The 17,494-nt window shown below is 49.8% G+C and overlaps 7 protein-coding genes across 7 annotated transcripts; 4 read left to right on the top strand and 3 right to left on the bottom strand.

The window, feature by feature from the left end:
- Positions 1-335: 335 nt before the first annotated feature.
- BP01DRAFT_396617 (uncharacterized protein) lies at positions 336-1,171 on the top strand (the record flags this gene model as incomplete). Its single annotated transcript, XM_025578482.1, has 2 exons — positions 336-544; positions 621-1,171. The coding sequence occupies 2 exons, from the start codon at positions 336-338 to the stop codon at positions 865-867; spliced, it is 456 nt and encodes a 151-aa protein (XP_025435918.1). The 3' UTR covers positions 868-1,171.
- A 307-nt stretch (positions 1,172-1,478) lies between these two features.
- Positions 1,479-3,158, top strand: BP01DRAFT_412786 (ketohexokinase). The gene is made up of 6 exons (XM_025578970.1): positions 1,479-1,585; positions 1,647-2,043; positions 2,102-2,260; positions 2,317-2,378; positions 2,435-2,545; positions 2,619-3,158. The coding sequence occupies exons 1-6, from the start codon at positions 1,539-1,541 to the stop codon at positions 2,779-2,781; spliced, it is 939 nt and encodes a 312-aa protein (XP_025435917.1). The 5' UTR covers positions 1,479-1,538; the 3' UTR covers positions 2,782-3,158.
- Positions 3,159-3,324: 166 nt separating this feature from the next.
- Positions 3,325-6,450, top strand: BP01DRAFT_412785 (Brix-domain-containing protein; the record flags this gene model as incomplete). The annotated part of the gene is made up of 5 exons (XM_025578969.1): positions 3,325-3,599; positions 3,678-4,511; positions 5,045-5,095; positions 5,367-5,531; positions 5,841-6,450. Exons 1-5 carry the CDS (start codon positions 3,367-3,369, stop codon positions 6,448-6,450), a joined length of 1,893 nt encoding a protein of 630 aa, XP_025435916.1. The 5' UTR covers positions 3,325-3,366.
- Positions 6,451-7,849: 1,399 nt separating this feature from the next.
- BP01DRAFT_352467 (Rab family GTPase) lies at positions 7,850-9,539 on the bottom strand. The gene is made up of 6 exons (XM_025573946.1): positions 9,482-9,539; positions 9,167-9,341; positions 9,082-9,094; positions 8,572-8,961; positions 8,409-8,489; positions 7,850-8,352 (listed from the first exon to the last, which is right to left on the bottom strand). The coding sequence occupies exons 2-6, from the start codon at positions 9,185-9,187 to the stop codon at positions 8,222-8,224; spliced, it is 636 nt and encodes a 211-aa protein (XP_025435915.1). The 5' UTR covers positions 9,188-9,341; positions 9,482-9,539; the 3' UTR covers positions 7,850-8,221.
- Positions 9,540-9,690: 151 nt separating this feature from the next.
- BP01DRAFT_9633 (putative Chromo domain protein Chp1p) lies at positions 9,691-13,415 on the top strand. Its single transcript, XM_025580266.1, has 4 exons — positions 9,691-11,162; positions 11,267-12,136; positions 12,190-12,527; positions 12,622-13,415. The coding sequence occupies exons 1-4, from the start codon at positions 10,011-10,013 to the stop codon at positions 13,202-13,204; spliced, it is 2,943 nt and encodes a 980-aa protein (XP_025435914.1). The 5' UTR covers positions 9,691-10,010; the 3' UTR covers positions 13,205-13,415.
- A 60-nt stretch (positions 13,416-13,475) lies between these two features.
- Positions 13,476-15,717, bottom strand: BP01DRAFT_420035 (putative ATP-dependent Clp protease). Its single transcript, XM_025579439.1, has 2 exons — positions 15,187-15,717; positions 13,476-15,120 (listed from the first exon to the last, which is right to left on the bottom strand). The coding sequence occupies exons 1-2, from the start codon at positions 15,626-15,628 to the stop codon at positions 13,703-13,705; spliced, it is 1,860 nt and encodes a 619-aa protein (XP_025435913.1). The 5' UTR covers positions 15,629-15,717; the 3' UTR covers positions 13,476-13,702.
- Positions 15,718-16,426: 709 nt separating this feature from the next.
- Positions 16,427-17,450, bottom strand: BP01DRAFT_9590 (FAM207/SLX9 family protein). Its single transcript, XM_025580263.1, has 2 exons — positions 17,130-17,450; positions 16,427-17,061 (listed from the first exon to the last, which is right to left on the bottom strand). Exons 1-2 carry the CDS (start codon positions 17,130-17,132, stop codon positions 16,537-16,539), a joined length of 528 nt encoding a protein of 175 aa, XP_025435912.1. The 5' UTR covers positions 17,133-17,450; the 3' UTR covers positions 16,427-16,536.
- Positions 17,451-17,494: the final 44 nt, after the last annotated feature.

The following is a 17,494-nucleotide window of genomic DNA, read 5'->3' as shown; positions in this document are numbered from 1 at the left end:
TATGGGCCTTTATAGTTGTACCTAGCTGGGAGAAGCTGCGTAAGCTTTTTTTGAATTACATCGAGCTTGCTGTGACATCGCATATCGAGGATGATAGCAGTCGTGATGACATCGTTGTGCCACATGACTCACAACTCGCCATGGCATCGACAACCTGCCATCTACTCACTTCCTGGTGCTAAGGGTTCTTTTACTCTACTTACTACGTGCCAAACTGCACTGAACGACTTAACCTACCTTAAATTTGCTGCTCCTATGCGCCTTCAAGCATTCTTGACTTGACTTTTTGTCTTTGAGCATAACCTTCACCATAAGAATCTTGGTACGAGACCACAATGAAGAGAACCAGAACCAAGGCTATATCAAGAAAGAACTCCCCAAAGAAGGAAGATAGTCAGAGGAACAAACGTCCCAGGATGAAGTGGACAGTTCCTTCACGTCTATCGCTTCTCCTGGAGATTTGCAAGGTGAAGAATGCGAGATTGTCCGAAGAGCAGTGGAAGGAAGTTGCGAAGAGAATGGGTGCCAGTTGGAACGGCATCCGGTGAGTTTCGTGTTTCCCCTGCTTGGCCAGATTCCTACTTTGTACTGCTTTTCATAGAGCTAATACGTCAGTTAAGGGAGGAGTACGGTAGGCTCATGGGCGAGCGTTTTCCTGATTGGAAACGCAAGTTCAAACCCGATGCCCCGTCATCTTCATTGCCTTCTACCACCGAAACCCCAGCAGTTCAGGCCCAAGGCAATGCTACCTCTCAGCATGACGAGTCTGAAGAGCGTGACCCTGAAATTGGGACGCTGAATTCTGATGAAGAAGAGAATGTTGCGGAGGTGGATGAAGAGAACGTTGATGCTACCGAGCAGACCTAGGTAAGCTGCTACTCCAAGCGCTCTCAGTCCATTGCAGCTGGTAACACGATAGAAAACTATTAGTAAATACTTGCAGTCTTTAGTTGATGATCATATTGTGACGCTACTGAGATCACGGCATTTACAATTCTTTCGTTCCCCTCGATTGCCTTACATATTTCCGAAGCGTAGGAGCGAATTTGACTCTATCACAAGTGGCAGGACATCATAGCCTTCGTCTATAAGCTTTGCAATTCGCGCATCAAGGTCTCTAGATGTCTCTGCTTTTCTTGTCGTTTTACTCCGTTCCACCACAGCTCTCTTGCCTTCTTTCTGTCGTTGAACCCCTGCCTCTGGTTAAGATATTGGACACAAGTTGTTGTTCACCTTACCTAGGTCACTGAGTGATCATACTACTCCGATGTTGGCATGGGAAGAGATACTAGCCATGAGATCTGAAGCAATGTTAATTCATTTGACGTTAGTATGCGCATTGAGATTGGCAATTTGAGCTTGTAGTACGAAGTATAGTTGCGATGATGTCGACAGTGGGTCATGACTAATCCCACGGCAAATCAAGGTCAAGCTCTCTTCAACGCTCACAAGGCTCATGAAGCACGTCCTGGGCTCGACTATTTGTGATTTCGAGACTCGACAGAGTATTGTTCCCGGAATATACTTTGACTGGCAGAATGTCGCTGGTCGCAATAGGCGCATGCTATTTAGACACAATCTTAACGTTGGTCAATCTAAATGTCCTTCCCGGTACGACGCAACGGTATCTAATGTCTATGTATCAGGACCCCTCATTATCCTGGCGAGGATGAGAAACTTCGAGCTTCCAACATCTGTCGTCGAAGAGGGGGTAACTGCCCGAATACACTTGAGGTTCTCCAGCAATTGGTCGCTCACGGTTCCTCCCCGGCGGAATTATCCTTGAACCTGGTAGCAGTTCTGCCCGCACGATCGTCAGCTGCTTCGCAGCAGATTCAAGCGGCATTTGAACCACACGTGCGCATGGATCATTGCATCTACCGGGATGAGCTTACAGAGCCTGCCTCAAGTTATATCTTCAAAAGTCAGGCATCGGGAAGCCGGACCATCGTGAATTACAATGAGCTTCCAGAGATGAACGTTGATGAATTCGTCAAGATTGCCGAGGCCTTGGGTTCAAATGATTCATGGTTCCATTTCGAGGTCTGTGTCTCTTCACCTGGTTGTTCATTGATATTGAGATTAATGACTCCATTGATAGGGAAGGATACCCGAGGTCACGCTGTCTTGCATACATTATCTGCGGGAACAGTTCCCCGCGGTCAAGATTAGTGTTGAAGTAGAGAAGCCAGAACGGCCGGGCTTACAGCAGCTCGCGAAGGAAGCCGATGTTGTTTTCTATTCAAAAGTTTGGGCTCAGGTATGGACTTTCCTATGAATTATGCTCCCACCACGATCAATGCTGAGCAGTCTTAGGGAAACGGATATCATTCGGCTGAGCAGTGCATTCGAGAGCAATCTTCCCTGACAGGAAAGGCGTATGCGCAGAATCCGTCAGCATCTTCTTGACTTATTTGCTAATCACGGGTAGCAGCTCGCTCCTATGCTGTACATGGGGTGAGTATGGAGCAGTAGCACTGGAAACTGCTACCAAAGAGTTAATTCACCAGCCCGCATACACCGCGGCAGATTTCAAAATCGTCGAGTAAGTAGTTACCACGTGGCTTGATGGGCATCACCATGCTAAAATTACCGCGGCAAAGACTGACGCTACTTAGTACAATTGGTGCTGGCGATAGCTTCAACGCAGGCATGCTGTACGCGCTGCTTTGCCGGAAAGATGAGTGGGACCTATCGCAGAAGCTGGAGTTTGCGAACCGGGTCGCTGGGTTGAAAGTATCCCAGGAAGGATTTGCCGGTCTTGGTCGTGCGCTGGATTGATTGGCTTGCATTCGGAAGATATTTGCATCTTCCTGCAGCTGATCGGCGGAGTGAACGGAAATCTCTCGAACTATTAACGGGCCTTCCTATGCATTGAAATAATCATAAAGATGATTTTTTAATATCGTTTCATGGAGATGCAGAGTTGGAATGGATTCGAGATATAGTCTGAGGGAAAGGATAGTTCTAATGCTGCGCCTTAGGCTTCATGCGAATGAGCTCGAAATACAAGTTGCGGATGTTGTCAGCCTCCGTCACTCTGGGTTCTTTTGAGGTCAGATTGGCAATTTACGATGTGAGAGTAAGTTTTGAGTGGTTGTAATAGGGTTTGCCATACTGGGGCATGAGTTGAAGCATTAACACTAAAGGATATGAAGCACTAGAAATACAGAGGAGAACAACTTCAATAAGTTGCAGAGAGAATGGTTCCGCGATTCCTAGGATTGTAAGAAAGTGGAGAGGGTCACGTGCAGTGAATTACCAAAGGCGGTCTGGGCCAAAAAATAATTCTGCCCGCATCTTTTGAAATTTGCGGGCGATCAACAGCTTCGGACTTTCCACAAATCACAGCATATCACATTCACCATGGCGTCCGTTTACAAGACCGTCTCGAAGAAAGCCGCTCAGCGCATTGCCCGGGAGCAGGAGCTCGATGAGGAGGAGCTCGAAATGGAGGAATTCCTTGCTAACGCCGACGATTCAAGCGACAGCGAGGACGATGAGGAAACCACCACCGAAGCGGCGAAGAAGCAGCTTGCTGCTGGTTTCATGCCTAAGACTCGCGTCCTGATGTTGACCTCAAGAGGTGTCACTTACCGGTATGTTTCCCGCTCGCCCCCCGAGTTCTGAATGATGAGGCCCAGATTTGCTAACTGGCCTTCCCAATTCTTCTCTAGCCATCGACACCTGCTTGCAGACCTTGCCTCTCTTCTCCCCCATGTTCACAAGGAAAACAAACTCGACACGAAAAAGAAGACTGCTGGTTATAACCTCCTCCTGAATTCCCTCGCCGATCTCCACTCTTGCAACGTCATCTTCTTCCTCGAGGCTCGTAAGCATGGTCAAGATTTGTACCTCTGGCTTGCGCGTCCTCCCAATGGACCTACCATCAAGTTCCACGTCAACAACCTGCACACAATGGGTGAGCTGAATGCTGGATTCAGCGGAAACTGCCTGAAGGGTGGTCGTGGTCTCGTGGTCTTCGACCGCTCGTTCGACGAGCAGGGCCCGCTCATGAGTGCTCCCGGCAGCGAATACCGGGGCTTAATCAGGGAGATGCTTCGCGGCGTCTTCTGCGTTCCCAAGCGCGGTGTGAAGGGTATGAAGCCTTTCGTCGATCGCATCATCGGTGTCTTTGGCGTGGATGGCAAGATCTGGATTCGCATTTACGAGATTCGGGAGTCGGAGGGCGATAACAAGAAGGAGGACGCCAAGGACGCCAAACCCGCTCTCAGAAAGAAGGACGGTCAACCGGAGATTTCTCTCGTCGAGATTGGACCCCGCTTTGTCTTGACGCCGATTGTGATCCTGGAGGGCAGCTTTGGCGGGCCCGTCATCTACGAGAACAAGGAATACGTGAGCCCCAACCAGGTCCGTCGTGAAATCCGCGTTGGCAAGGCTGCTCGCCACGCGAACCGCCGGGATGCCCAGACGGACCGTTTTGCGAAGCGGTCGAATTTGGGATTGGGTGAAGGCGAGAAGAAGCCGGGTGCGCTAGACACAAGGCACCTGTTCGCATGATTGGTTTTTATTTTGCATTGCTATTCTGCCATCATTTCTACGCCCTATTAGACTCTGATATCCTCAAGGGATGTATATGTATTGATGTGGGGGGAACGTTCATGGTTCTATTTCAAGGCGTCCGGTGTGACAATAATAAAAGTACTTGACGTTATTGTTGATTTGCGCTCATGCAATGGAGCTTTGGCATACCAAAAATGATTAATTGCTGATTCCGTATTTTTTGAGATAAACTTGAGAGGTGCCATATCGTATCTCTGAATGGTCTACGGTTTTCTTCAGGGGAAGATTGTGCGCATAGATGTGCGCATAGATACTCTATAAATGTCAAGACTGTCAGTTGGCTCATCCCATTCCTCTTCCCTAGTATTTGCATCGGACAGTGATGGAAGAAGAAGTTAAGGGTGGAAAGGAGGCGACTGTCAAGTGACCTGATGTCCGTCTCCTTATCGCCTCGCCGGCTTTCCCATCGCAACAACATCAACTCCTTAACAAGCATCATGGCGTCTGGTTCAGTACCCAGCCCCCTGTGGCGGCTGCGCGAAACTTATACCTTTACGGACCTTACGACGACGTTTTCTATTAGTTCTTCACTTGTTTTGATCACCCTCAGGGACGGGGTCGCGATTTAAGTCTAGATCTCTATCGCAACAGCGGCCGCAGGGTCGCGAGACGAAGACCTGTGGTTAACATCAGCATTTCACATCGACTCCTCCCCCATTTAATCTTCTGTCTGAATCTTTTCTATTGGACCCTTAACCATAGGTGATTACCTTTTCATACAGGACTACACAAATTCCAGTATCTTGCCTCACTAACACCATTGAAGATAGCGATCAGTCCAGCACCATGTCCTTCGACGTGCTAGCCGCGGAGCTCCTGCTCCATATATTTTGCTCCTGCGAAAGCGTCACCGACGTCATGAACCTCGCCTCGACATGTCGCCGATTTCACATTGTTTTTCATCAATCCAATAAACTACAGATACTTTCCGATGTGGCCGAGCTGGAGTTCGGCCCGCTGGGTGATATCATCCAGATTGTGACTCAAAATGCCAGCCAGCCAGCGCATCTTTTGCGCACCGCACCGCTGACCGAACCCCTTCTCAAACAAATCATACCTATTGGATGCGTGGCCAGGAAATGGGAGGCCATATACCCACTCAAGAAGTGGAAGTCTGATTTCGAGGACCGCCGGACACTATCCGATGACGAGCGCTTTCGGCTCCGGCGCGCGATCTACCGTCTCTGGCTGTACCATCGTGCTTTCCATACCCACGACCATAGCCGGTTCACTCGCACCCTTCCACATATCGTCAGCGAACGTGCGCAATTGCTGCACAATTGGTCCACCGCCGACTTGGCCGAGATCGAGGACGTGCGCGCAATCATCGGCGACATCGTGCAGAACCACATCTGCCCCAGCAACGGGACTATCCAGCGTCAATTCAAGAAGCGATATCCCGAGAGCACGCACCAATTGATGTTCAACATCCATCTGAATTACCCTACGACGCGGGCGTCTCCCACCGAGTCGCAAAGGTTGTTCGCAAAGCCCTCGGATCCGGCCGAGCGGTACTTCCATACTACGCACCCGGGCAATTTTGACTCCTCGGCGAAGTACAAGTCGCGGTTTCGGAACGATCTGTTCCATGACCCTGGGTTCGAGGGGTGGGGGGACGAAATCCCGCACTACTATATTGTGCAGGACATGATGAAGCTTGACCCGGGTCAAATCTTGTGGCTGCGGGATCATGCACTGCTCAAGGAACAGGTTGAGGCCTATATTTGGGACATGGGTGACTGGTTCCGGGACAACGGGGAGACATTCGGGGACACCCTGGAATGGGTGATCAAAGAGAGGGGGCAAGATGTGGAAGAGTTCCGCCGCGCCATTGCGGATCGTGAGATCGGGATTGTCCAGAATTAGAGTAGATGCTGTCTGAGTGATAGACTGTTGTTTGGGTCTCATCACATAAACAAGCTATTTTGAGACCGAATATAGAGGATTATCTCGATGTTCCGTGGGGGGCAGGCTTCCCCTGCCCAACTGTTCACTAAGCAAGACCAAAGCAGCGCCTGCACATAGCTACCAGTTAGAACTTCCAACACAGATCTAGACCGTACCTTATTGACATCAGAAAACTTGACGATTCCCTTTTCCTCAAATTTCTCATTCAGGCCTACACGCCCTTGACTCCTTCGGTTTGAGACAAGCCATAATTCCGAAGGAAGTTCGGTTCAAAGAGAGGAGATATCAAAAAAAGGCTTCTACAACAGCCGCCTCGTCCCTTAAGTATAGAGCGGTATGTATTCGAATCCCCAGCTCCTCCTCCCCTTCTCACGATCCCTGAACTCTCAAGCATTAGTAGTGGTCAATATCTTTCAAAAGCTCACACGCGACAAGAATCCAACCTTAAATTATCCGTCACAAAGAGAACCAAAATAGACCACAGAGTCACTGCACTCAGTGATCCATCTGCTCGAAATAGCCGAGATGTCTTCCAAACCATCAAAACTCTCCCCTCCCTCTGATCAGCCCACCCTGTACCATACGAGGCAAGCAGAGACAGCTCAGCAGCCTGGACCGGTCGAGTCGGAGCTAGAAATTCTCAAGTGGAGTGGAGATTGTTTGTGGACGCTGGGAGAGGGTGGAAAGCGGGCGATTGGAGACTGGGGCGGGCTTGTTTGGTTTGGAGGCATTTCTGTACACTTACAGTACAAGTTCGGGGGGGAGACAATCAGTAGAACTGGGATTGTTTGTTGGCCTTACATCTACTGTAGGGTTCATGATGTTAGGCAGATAGACAAGACTGGTGGAAAACCTGCGCAGGCATCCTACTCAGTACTAAGGTAGTCACTACTAGTAGATAGTTAACTATCTTTTCGTATTGCGTAAGAATTGCAACGGGCACTCATCGACGAGACTAGAACGTTAAAAGGATGGGCGGTGATGGATACTAATGGAGCAGGAACGGAAATGCCTCGTGGGGCTCCCGCGGTGAGGATGTGGGCCGCTTCGTCCTCATTTCGACTTCTTCCAGTGCGGTAACTGGCAGGCCTTCAGGGATAATACCAAGGCGTGATATTGGCGGGTGGTCGCGACCAGGTCAAAAAAAATCTCACCCGTCTCTCTCCTTAGTCTTTTTTTTTTCGGCCCGGGTCCTCACGATGGTGCTCACTCAAGATACGTACCTAAATGACCAACTAAATGGCAATTTGGGCATCAAGACGCTGGTTCTCTCCTCCTCCGTTTGGCGATTATCGTCACATGCCTTGAGAAAATACACGTCATGAGGGGAAAGCCATATCAAGGCTCAAAATTTGGTGGGACATATATTCATGCAAGGGACAGAGGCAAGGGAAATTCAAAAGAATGATCAATTTCGTCATCTTTAGAGTATAGAAAAAAAAGCATCAGGTCGAACCACCAAACCAAACAAAAAAAGAAAAAAAAGAAAAAAAATAATAAAAGTCGAAGACGTAAAAGGTGACAGAAACAAGGTGTCGGGAGTATTGTGATGTCCAGCAAACACCGCCATATCATGTCCATAACCCCAAGTGCCATTCAGTCTTGTGTATCATCTCCAGGAGGCTAAGAAACAGACAGAAAGAGAGCTCAAGACCGTTCAAGTATCACATCACAAAAATAAAATCGTTCCGGTTGGCATGTCACACGTTCCCCCGATATCATGGTTTCTTTAACAGCATCCCTGCTTGGTCTCGGAGGTGTCCGACTGCTCGATCTTCACCATATCGCGACGGTCGCCAAGGACAGTCTGGCCTGCGTCACCACCCTCCAGAGCCTTGCTGGAGACAATGCGGTAGATTTCTGCAAAGGGGGTCAGCATGACGAAGCAGACGTGTGGATGAGAAGCGAGATCCTACCTGTGAGGATATTCTGGAAAGCAAGCTCGACATTGCTTGCATCAAGAGCGGATGTTTCAATGAAAGAAAGGTTGTTCTCGCCTGCCGGCACATCATTAGCATACTAGTTCGCTTGACAAAGGAGAATGTCCTGCGAGAGGGACAAAGGGCATCGTCCACATACTGGCAAATTGCTTGGCTTCTTCGGTAGGCACGGCGCGCAGGTGTCTCAAATCGCTCTTGTTACCAACCAGCATGATCACGATGTTGGAGTCAGCATGGTCGCGGAGCTCTTTCAGCCACCGGTTGACATTGTCGTAAGTCTGGTGCTTGCTGATATCGTAGACGAGCAGGGCGCCAACGGCACCACGATAGTAAGCGGAGGTGATGGCACGGTAACGTTCCTGACCAGCAGTATCCCAAATTTGCGCCTTGATTGTCTTCGAATCGACCTGAATGGAGCGGGTCGCGAATTCAACGCCGATGGTGGACTTGGAGTCCAGGTTGAACTCGTTGCGGGTGAAACGACTCAAGAGGTTGGACTTTCCAACACCGGAGTCTCCAATGAGGACAACTATTCAAGGGGAAAAGACGAAGCCGTCGCACATTAGCTGTGAGCCTAACATGAAAGCGATCTGTGTGATAAACGACGGTGACGAAAGGCGACTGCGGGGAACAAGAGTGGCAACTTTACCTTTGAAGAGGAACTACCAGCGACATTCATCAGTTACCAATCCGGCGAACTGGGAGAGAGCTCAGACGAAAGGGGTTGAACTCACATCATACTCGTCGTTAGCCATAATGGGTAGATCTGGGAGCTCGCTGAGCTCTATTACAGGTAATAAGGACGGTGAAAGGTTTGGAGTGGTCGAGAGCCAGAGGGGGGTTTGGTGGTGGTGGGAAAGGTGGCAGGCAATTCGCAGGGAAAACCGAACAGCAGTCGAATCTCACTTTCTGGAATCGAGGGGCAACAATGTGCTCTGGTTAGTATTTGCACTATCTGATCTCCGCACTTCAAAGAAAAGGAAAACAAGAAGTACAGTTAGAAGCGCGGGTGATGATCTTAAATTCGCAGGACAAGCAGAGTGACATACCGGGAAAGTCTAAGGGGTGGACACCGGGGAAAGGGAGAGATTAGGAGGTTATCCAGACGGGCTTCTCAGTCTCTCTCGCTCTATTCCAGTCTCGCTCTCTACCGAATCCCGAGTGGACTGTCGCCTTTTTGGGATTAGTCTCCATACACGTGACATATTATCTTTATCGGCTCCAGCAACTCCTCGCAATCAATGCCCCCATCCCCCTCCGGCTGTTGATACCAAAACAATGAGCTGATCCAGTGTACTGCACGCGGCAGGGGGCCTCAGAAGTATCAAACCATTGGTTCAATAAAGGAGTTGTGTCAGTTTTACTTGGTGTGGTGTACCGCTCCTTTCGCGGACGAATTCTTTCCTCGACTCATTGGCCATATTCGGGAAAGGATCTATATTCCCCACAACAAACCGAACATCCACCACAGTCCCGGTAGATGCAATGTCCTAAAGCTGTTCCGACGATAGTGAATCCTGCTGTGTTCTTGCACTCATTCTAAAACCCAATCTGCACAAGGAAAAGGCAGAAAAGAAAATGCCTGACCTACAAGAAGTTGACGACGATGAGATTTCAATCACTTCGACAGCTCCTAGTGAGCAGAAATCAGAATATGAGATCGAGGAAGTATTGGCTGAAGGGCGCTTCGAGGACGGTGTCAAGTACTTGGTCCAATGGGCTGGTTACCCCCCGGAAAGGAACTCCTGGGAGCCTGCTAGCGCCTTCACCAATAAGCAGACAATTCTTGAATGGCGCCAGAAAAATAAAGACATTGCTGCCGGAAAGTGCAAAGGGTTTGACGTAGATGCCTGGCTGCAGTATATGGAAGAATTCGAAGAGAAAAGAGAGGACCGCAAGCGCAGACGTGCAGCTAAGAGACGAAGGCTAGAAGAATCAGCCGGACATGATACACGCCAAGCACAAGCTAGAACACGCAAGGTAGCGCAGAAAACCTCTTCTCTACTATCTCCACGAGAGCCGTTGCATCGGCGTTGCTCCACTGACCAGGAACTACAGACACAGAGACGTGTTGCAAACGATCCACCACCTATTCTGTTCAGCAGCGGCAAGCCATCTCATCATTCCCAGCGTCGGAACATCCTCCAATCGAGCTCTGGTACGAATGCGGGTAAATTGTTTCCGAATCTGTCATCGAAGTGGTGGCATCAGAAGGCGCAGCAGAGGGAGTTGGAACCCGACGTCAACCGGTTGAACCTGAGACGGCCCTCAGAGTGGCCTGCCAATCCTCCCGTTCTCCCAAGCCAAAATGATATCTCAAATATGGCGCCACCTCAAGAATGCAATCCAGATGCACAACCTGCACTTGCATCCGAATCAGCATCTGAGCCCTACCGAAGAAGGTCCCCTGGCAAGCTGGATGAAACCCCCACGCGGGCTCCTGAGCCAGCGGAGCTACGCAAGGATAGGCCCTACGAAGCTTCTTTGGCCAGGCCTCCACGGGGAGGGAAAACATTAATGACTCCAGCAGGCCCCCGAATTGTAGGTCCCGGTGAGCTGTTGATTCGTATTCTATACGGACCAGATAGAAGAATCATAGGCACAGCTAGGCTTTGTGGCTTGGAGGGAAGAATAAGATCTGAGCTGTTCCGGCTCAAGCAAAATCATAACCTTGACATTTGGTTTCAACATGTTTGTACGTTGAATCAATATCAAACAATAGCTCCAAATGTAAGTTGTGTTCTTTAGTCTCTAGGAACCTCAAGTCAAACTCATTTCTTGCGCCATAAGAATGAAACATTATGCTTTTAATACTAATATCTACCGACTTCCAGGCTATCGGCACGGCGTTTGATGTGGGTTGGATTGAAGGCTATGAGGATACGTTACCCGATATTCGCAACATGTCCCACGAACTGAAACGAGAGAATACCGTGGCAATATACAATTTCGAGAAAGCAGCGCTGGCATTTCTCGCCTATCCCTCAGATTCACTCGATTTCCGCTACCTTAGCAATATACGGAAAGACCTTCCTGAGACATACATCCATATTCATGTCAGAGAATCCCTGGATTCTATCGGGCAACTCTATTACAGTGCAGGTCCCCAAAATTCATTTACAAGGAACTCTAAGAACGAGCGTGGCGAAAGGATTCAGAGAATGAACACCTTCGAAAATATGCCGACCTCAGAGGTGTACGATGACACCAGGAAGGAACACACAAGACCTGCGCAGGCAGCAAACTCAACAGCAGAGACCGCTCCTAGGCAACCTAAGTCTCCCAAATATCCAGCACACGAAACTATTGTAAAAACACCTAGCCTACCAACTCCATTCCAAGAAGTCAACACCCATCCTTTGCTACCAGAACCAGCTGCAAGTGAAGCAATGGACATCGATCTTGAAGAGTCGCCGACAACATCGGCGCAGAAACCTCTGGCATCTGATGGCCAGGTCGACTTAAAGGCTATTTTCAAGACTCAGTTCGGAGTAAATTTTGAGACCTTGGTTAAGGTGAACGCGGGTTCCAAAACACAATTAGCAAAGGCACTATACCTTATGTTCCCGGAAGATCCTGAATATGCCAAAGAATTCCAGTTACTGGCTGAGTTTCTTAAAAAATACAATCCTGTTGTATACTCGAGCCAGTATGAGGGCGACTGGGAGAAATTTGCGCGCACAGTTTCTGCCGGAGTGGTGTTTGTACGTTATTCCTACCCCAGGAACATCTGAACTTCAAGCTGACTGCTCGGTAGTTTCATGAGAGCTTCACATCCTTTCACACACTTCCTTTCTTCAAAGCTCTAATCCTCAAGTCATCGGTCGGATTTTGGAGTGTCTCATTACTCAAACCGCTGCAGTTCGCCGATCATCCATCTCATTTCCAACGCATATTTCCTCATGGCTGTGTAATCTTAATGACCGAAGATTTCATGCTGCGTGAACCACACGCCACAGCCATTTTGCTGGTCTGGATGAGCGACTGGGTAAAGAGGAAAGTACCGGGGAATTGGAAGATGATGTTCCGCCCTGATGTCTTGAATTGGGTGCTCCAACAACATGACTCAACCAGCTCACAAAAAGTAAAAGAGAGGTGAGGTGATCAACTTCCAGGTCATCTTTCTTCCAACGCGCCTTCCAGTCTTAGCATTTTCCAAAGCTAACAATCTTCTCCTTCCCTAAAATAGTTGGCTAACCATGTACCGTCTGATTCTGCAACTGTGCACTCCCTCCGCCTTCGATACCCCCCCTGGCAGACTCCTCTCCGGTTCCACCGGCGAATACTTCGAAAGCAACGCTATTTCGCCTCCCGAACTTCCTGGTTACGGCTCCCGCACCGAGCAGGAACATCCCGACCTGCCCGCTGGCGCGACGCGCGAGCTGCTTGACGCCGACCACATGATCGAGTTCTTCGCTGGATGGGGTTTGGTCAACTGCCACCTATATCGCCGGTTTGTCGTGGTCACCTGCCAGAGGCTCCCGAAGTGGGCCGAGTGGAACCACATCGAGGTCAAATCCTGCGCAAAGGACTTCATGGATGCGTTCAAAATCCCGTACAAGTTTTACTGGGAGACCTTGCGTAGGAAGCCCAAATTGGAGGGTCGAGAAAGGGTTCAGGCGACGCCTTACACGCCTTACACGCCGCGCACGCCGCGCACGCCGGGAGGCGGAGGCCATCGCCCGCAACCCTTGGGCGCCGCTCTGGATGAGCATAATGCGCGCAAGGATTTCCAGGACTCTCAGTACAATTATCCTGAGCCTTACCACTAAGCCACAGGACAAGATGAGTTACGATATGGTTGCTCGATCGAATCTCTTTCGGGCGACTTAGGCCTTGGACGAATATAAATCGGAAAACACCCACAATATGCATATATTTCAGGGTTCTTGTTACATACTTCAGCGTGGAGACTGTGTGAAACAAATTGAAGAGAATAGAAAACCCCATCCTGTTTTAATGTAACATCCTCTGTCCGGAGATGTTACTCATTATTGGTTTAGTGTTTATTGCGAGTCCCAAAAGGAAGGCAGTACAAATGTTATCATGATATTCACAAGGTGCGTGTTTGCATACAATGATGAAGAACAACAGCGAGAGAACAAACTGACCAAGCCACTTGCCTCCCCCCAAAAGCGCCAACCGAGTCCAAATAAAAACAAAACGTCCAAACGCTTCATGTGCAAACAGATACGGAGAGAGACATAGGGATAGAAGGCAAAACATAATCAACGACATTCGTAGCAGAGCGGAAACCCATCAATGTCCCCTCAGAAGCCGGCTGCGCGGGTACGATACTCTTTGAAGTTCGTGATGGAAGGCATTTCCGGCGGAGACGGCGGCTTGGCCTGTTTATCTTTGGCTTTGGCTTTCTTGTCACGGCGCAGCTTCTCCTCCCACTTGCTTTCCTCGGCCGCGATGAGAGAATGGAACCGCCCGCCTTGGCCGCGAGACAAGTAGATGGGCTTCTCCTTACGCTCCGCGACCGATTCGGTGACCAGAACGAATTTGACGCTCGAGCCGGGTGTTTCGAACATTGCGTCGCTAAGGATCGTCTCTAGCTCGGTTCGGAGAGCCCGCGCACCAGTGCCCATGGTAAAGGCGTTGGCGGCGATTTTGTGCAATGCGGGCGTCGTGAAGCGGAGCTCGATGCCGGAAAGGGAGAAGAGAGTTGTATACTGGGCTAGGAGGGAGTTGCGAGGTTCCGTGAGAATGCGGACGAGTAAAGGCGTCGTTAAGGCGGATAGTGCAGCGGTGACGGGGACACGTCCCACTAATTCCGGGATAAAGCCATAATTCTGTAGATCGCTCGGATTCAGAAGATCCAAGGCATTGAAATATACTGGCTCGCCGTTGGGCGACGCGGAGGAGGCAGAGCTGAAGAAGGGGAGATGTTTTTTGTAGAGTGCTTCCTCTTCAGAGCCAGGTAGAATGGGAAGCGGCTGGTTATTGGCCGAGCCTGATTCCCTCAGCCGCTCCGATGAGCCTGACTGCGTCCGGACAGGTTGACCAAAGCCGATTGAGCCGCGCGAAATTCGATCCATGACAACCTTATTCAAACCGACGAAGGCACCGGAGAATATGAAGAGGATATTGTCGGTGCGGACATTGTAGACCTCGCCTTTCTGATGCGCATGCCCACCACCAGATGGGGCAAATGGGGAATTGCCTAGAGGGCTATTCGACGGGTATGTGTTAGGTGCGTTGTTAACGCGGGGAGCGCTCTTCTCCTGCTTCGCTTGAACCTGGACGGTTGTACCTTCAATGAGCTTCAAAAGAGCTTGCTGCACTCCTTCGCCACTGACATCTTTACCGTGGCTGATCTTCGTGGCTGCAAGCTTGTCCACTTCATCAAGTACAATTATGCCACGTTCTGCCTGCTCGACATCATAGTTGGCCGCGGCCAAAAGCCGGTGGACGCACACATCTGCATCTTCTCCAATGTAGCCAGCCTGCGTGAATGGGGTGCAATCGGAGATGCTGAATGGGACTGAGAGGATCCTCGCCAGTGTCTTTGCCATCAATGTCTTACCAACACCTGATGGCCCCAGTAACAGGATATTCGACTTTTCTAACTGAAGCGGCGAGGAATCGGGTGTATCTTCTAGTTCGACGGGAGGCGTAGTAGGCGCAACTATATCCGCATCAGGAGGGAGAGCTACTGTCCGTTGTTGACCTGGGTATTCATCTGTATAAAGTTAGAGGTTTTTCGGGACATAAATCCATGCAGGGGAGGTGAATTGCGCATACATACCTTCGACTGGATGACGCTCAAGAGCTTCTCTGCGCGCTCGCTTGGCTAGTAGTTCCGCATTTTCCTCCTCCCTTCTTCGCAATTCCTGTACTCGCTGGTAGTGATTGAACACAGCGACACTCAGAATTCTTTTAGCCCGGTCCTGTCCCACCACAAACTGGTCAAGATAATGTTTCAAAGATCTCGGCGTGACCCGCGGCGCTCCAAAGGCCGGCGTTGACCCGAGAGGCCCAGCTGTCGGCAATCCAGCTTCATAGCTGCCAGTCCATGGCTGACTGGTAAAATCTGATCGGTCAAATTGGGAGAAAGTGGGATGGCATGCTGAGGAGTCTGTAAAACCGCGACAACAGCTTCGGAGGTGCGGATTTGGCGCACGCCGATAGCGGAGGGAGTAGCGGTGCACCCTGGGGGCACCACAAGCCCGAAGTGGCGACCGCAGCATGACCGGAGAAGTAGGATTAGTTCAGCAGATCGTCCAGCACAATGAAATGAGAACAAACAGCCTGGTTGCAATAAGAGAGAAGATCAGAAAGAGGGAAGAGGTGAGCTCTCGGAGACATTGCTTCCGATGATGGTAGATAAGATACAATCAACCCGATCGATAGCTTTCCCCGCAGCACGTGATGCTTATCAACCGATGCTATCCGCAAGTGACGTGGTCGGCAGCAAGCGGTCATAAAGCCGAACAACAAGATGGCCTTTGTGCGCGAAAGATACCTTTAGTGGTGGAGAGACTAGGCTTAGGTTTCTCAAGCTCACAGCTCGGCGAGGTGCGAGAGCTGAATTAAGTTACGTGCACGCTAAAGCAGGCATTAATTCTTCTGTCACCTTCCAGAGAAACGACACAAGAAGTGACTGAACAATGAAGAACACTGAAAATGTATGAAAGATATTCAATCCTTGTCTATTGATGTGAAAGGTCAAGATGATGACCATAGGAGATGGTACAATCATTTAGGTGGAATTGAGCACATGGAAATAGCGGCTTCAGCTTATCTTGTCAGTCGCCAAGAGGTTATTCACTGGCTCACGAATGAAATGCGCCAGGCGTCTTTATTTACACCACCTTTTGTTTTCAAGCAGGTGATTTGTCTCATGGGTGTCGATTCGAAAACAGGACCCTCAAAGTAAGTTCTGCGGTTGTGGCCGATCAAGAACATCTGTCCCACGATATGTCCTGTACGAGAGTAAGTTGAGCCAAGAATCACGATGTATAGGTCCTTAGCATAAGAGCTGTAGACTGTGTCTTCCGTGGAGTAGTCACCAGCATAGCCGTTATGTTCCAAGTTAGGCATATCATCAAGTCAGACGCTATCGAGACGCCTGCGCCTCCAATGTCGTTTTCTTGCCTCATTTGTTTGTCTTGAACGCAGGTTGGTGTTCCATTGTCTGAGATATAAAGCTTCGTAGCGCTGCCCATCTATTGGAACCTGCATTGGTATCGGAAATCGCATTGACGTTTGATGTAGCGGCCGCCTCCATGCTTGACAATTGTGCCATGTTCTGTGAGAATCTATCGCGCTCCAGTTTCTCCAGCTTTTCTTTGCGCTTCATAGCACCGGGCTTATGCTTCAAAGTCTTCTGCTTGATGATATTCACCTGGTTACTCGAGTCGTTCAACTCTTCTTCGGCTTCAGGTAAAGCGTCCGCTAGGGAGTCTAGATTCGTGACAAGCTTTTTTGAGGCACGTCGACGCTTGTTGGTCTTCTTCGAGCTCTTCTCAATCTTGGAGACGAAACTGGCATGCTTGATCAGGCGTTTGTCCTTCTTTGTTGTGCGAAATTCATCGAAAAGACTGGAGTTTGTGGGTAAAGTGCCACTTCCGCCCGCAGGCTTCTTGGCGACATCCTGTTTCCTTCCTGGTCTGATGGGAGCCTAATGGGTAAAATCACTTCATGTCAGCAGATTACAGTGCAGTAATCATGATGATTGCGGGGGCTGACCATGGCGATGGAGCTGTTGCTCAGAAGAGACAGAGTGGGAAAGACTTCTCTTGCATGTGCTCGTCGAGCGCAATAACTTGTGCGAAACTGCCGACCATTTTTTGACACTAAGCCCCGTGTGGCCTAGTGGAGTCACTTCCTTGAAGACCTCCTGCACTCACCGCCCGGGTAGTCTGTCCCCGAGTTCGGGGAGAGAGAGCCTTACGGCCTCGGGCTCGAATTGGCACATGATGACTCCGTATGCGCGTGGGTTCCTTCCTTGGCTCGCGGAGGCAAATCCTGTGTCAGATTCTGTTGAACAAGCCCGTTTCTTGTTGGTCAAACACTGATACAGATCTCTCAACGGTGGGGAAGCCCTTATAGTG

Source organism: Aspergillus saccharolyticus (assembly GCF_003184585.1).
Source record: "Aspergillus saccharolyticus JOP 1030-1 unplaced genomic scaffold BP01scaffold_1, whole genome shotgun sequence".
NCBI classification, from domain to species: Eukaryota; Fungi; Ascomycota; class Eurotiomycetes; order Eurotiales; family Aspergillaceae; genus Aspergillus; species Aspergillus saccharolyticus.
This window is presented reverse-complemented; position numbering and strand designations above follow the sequence as displayed.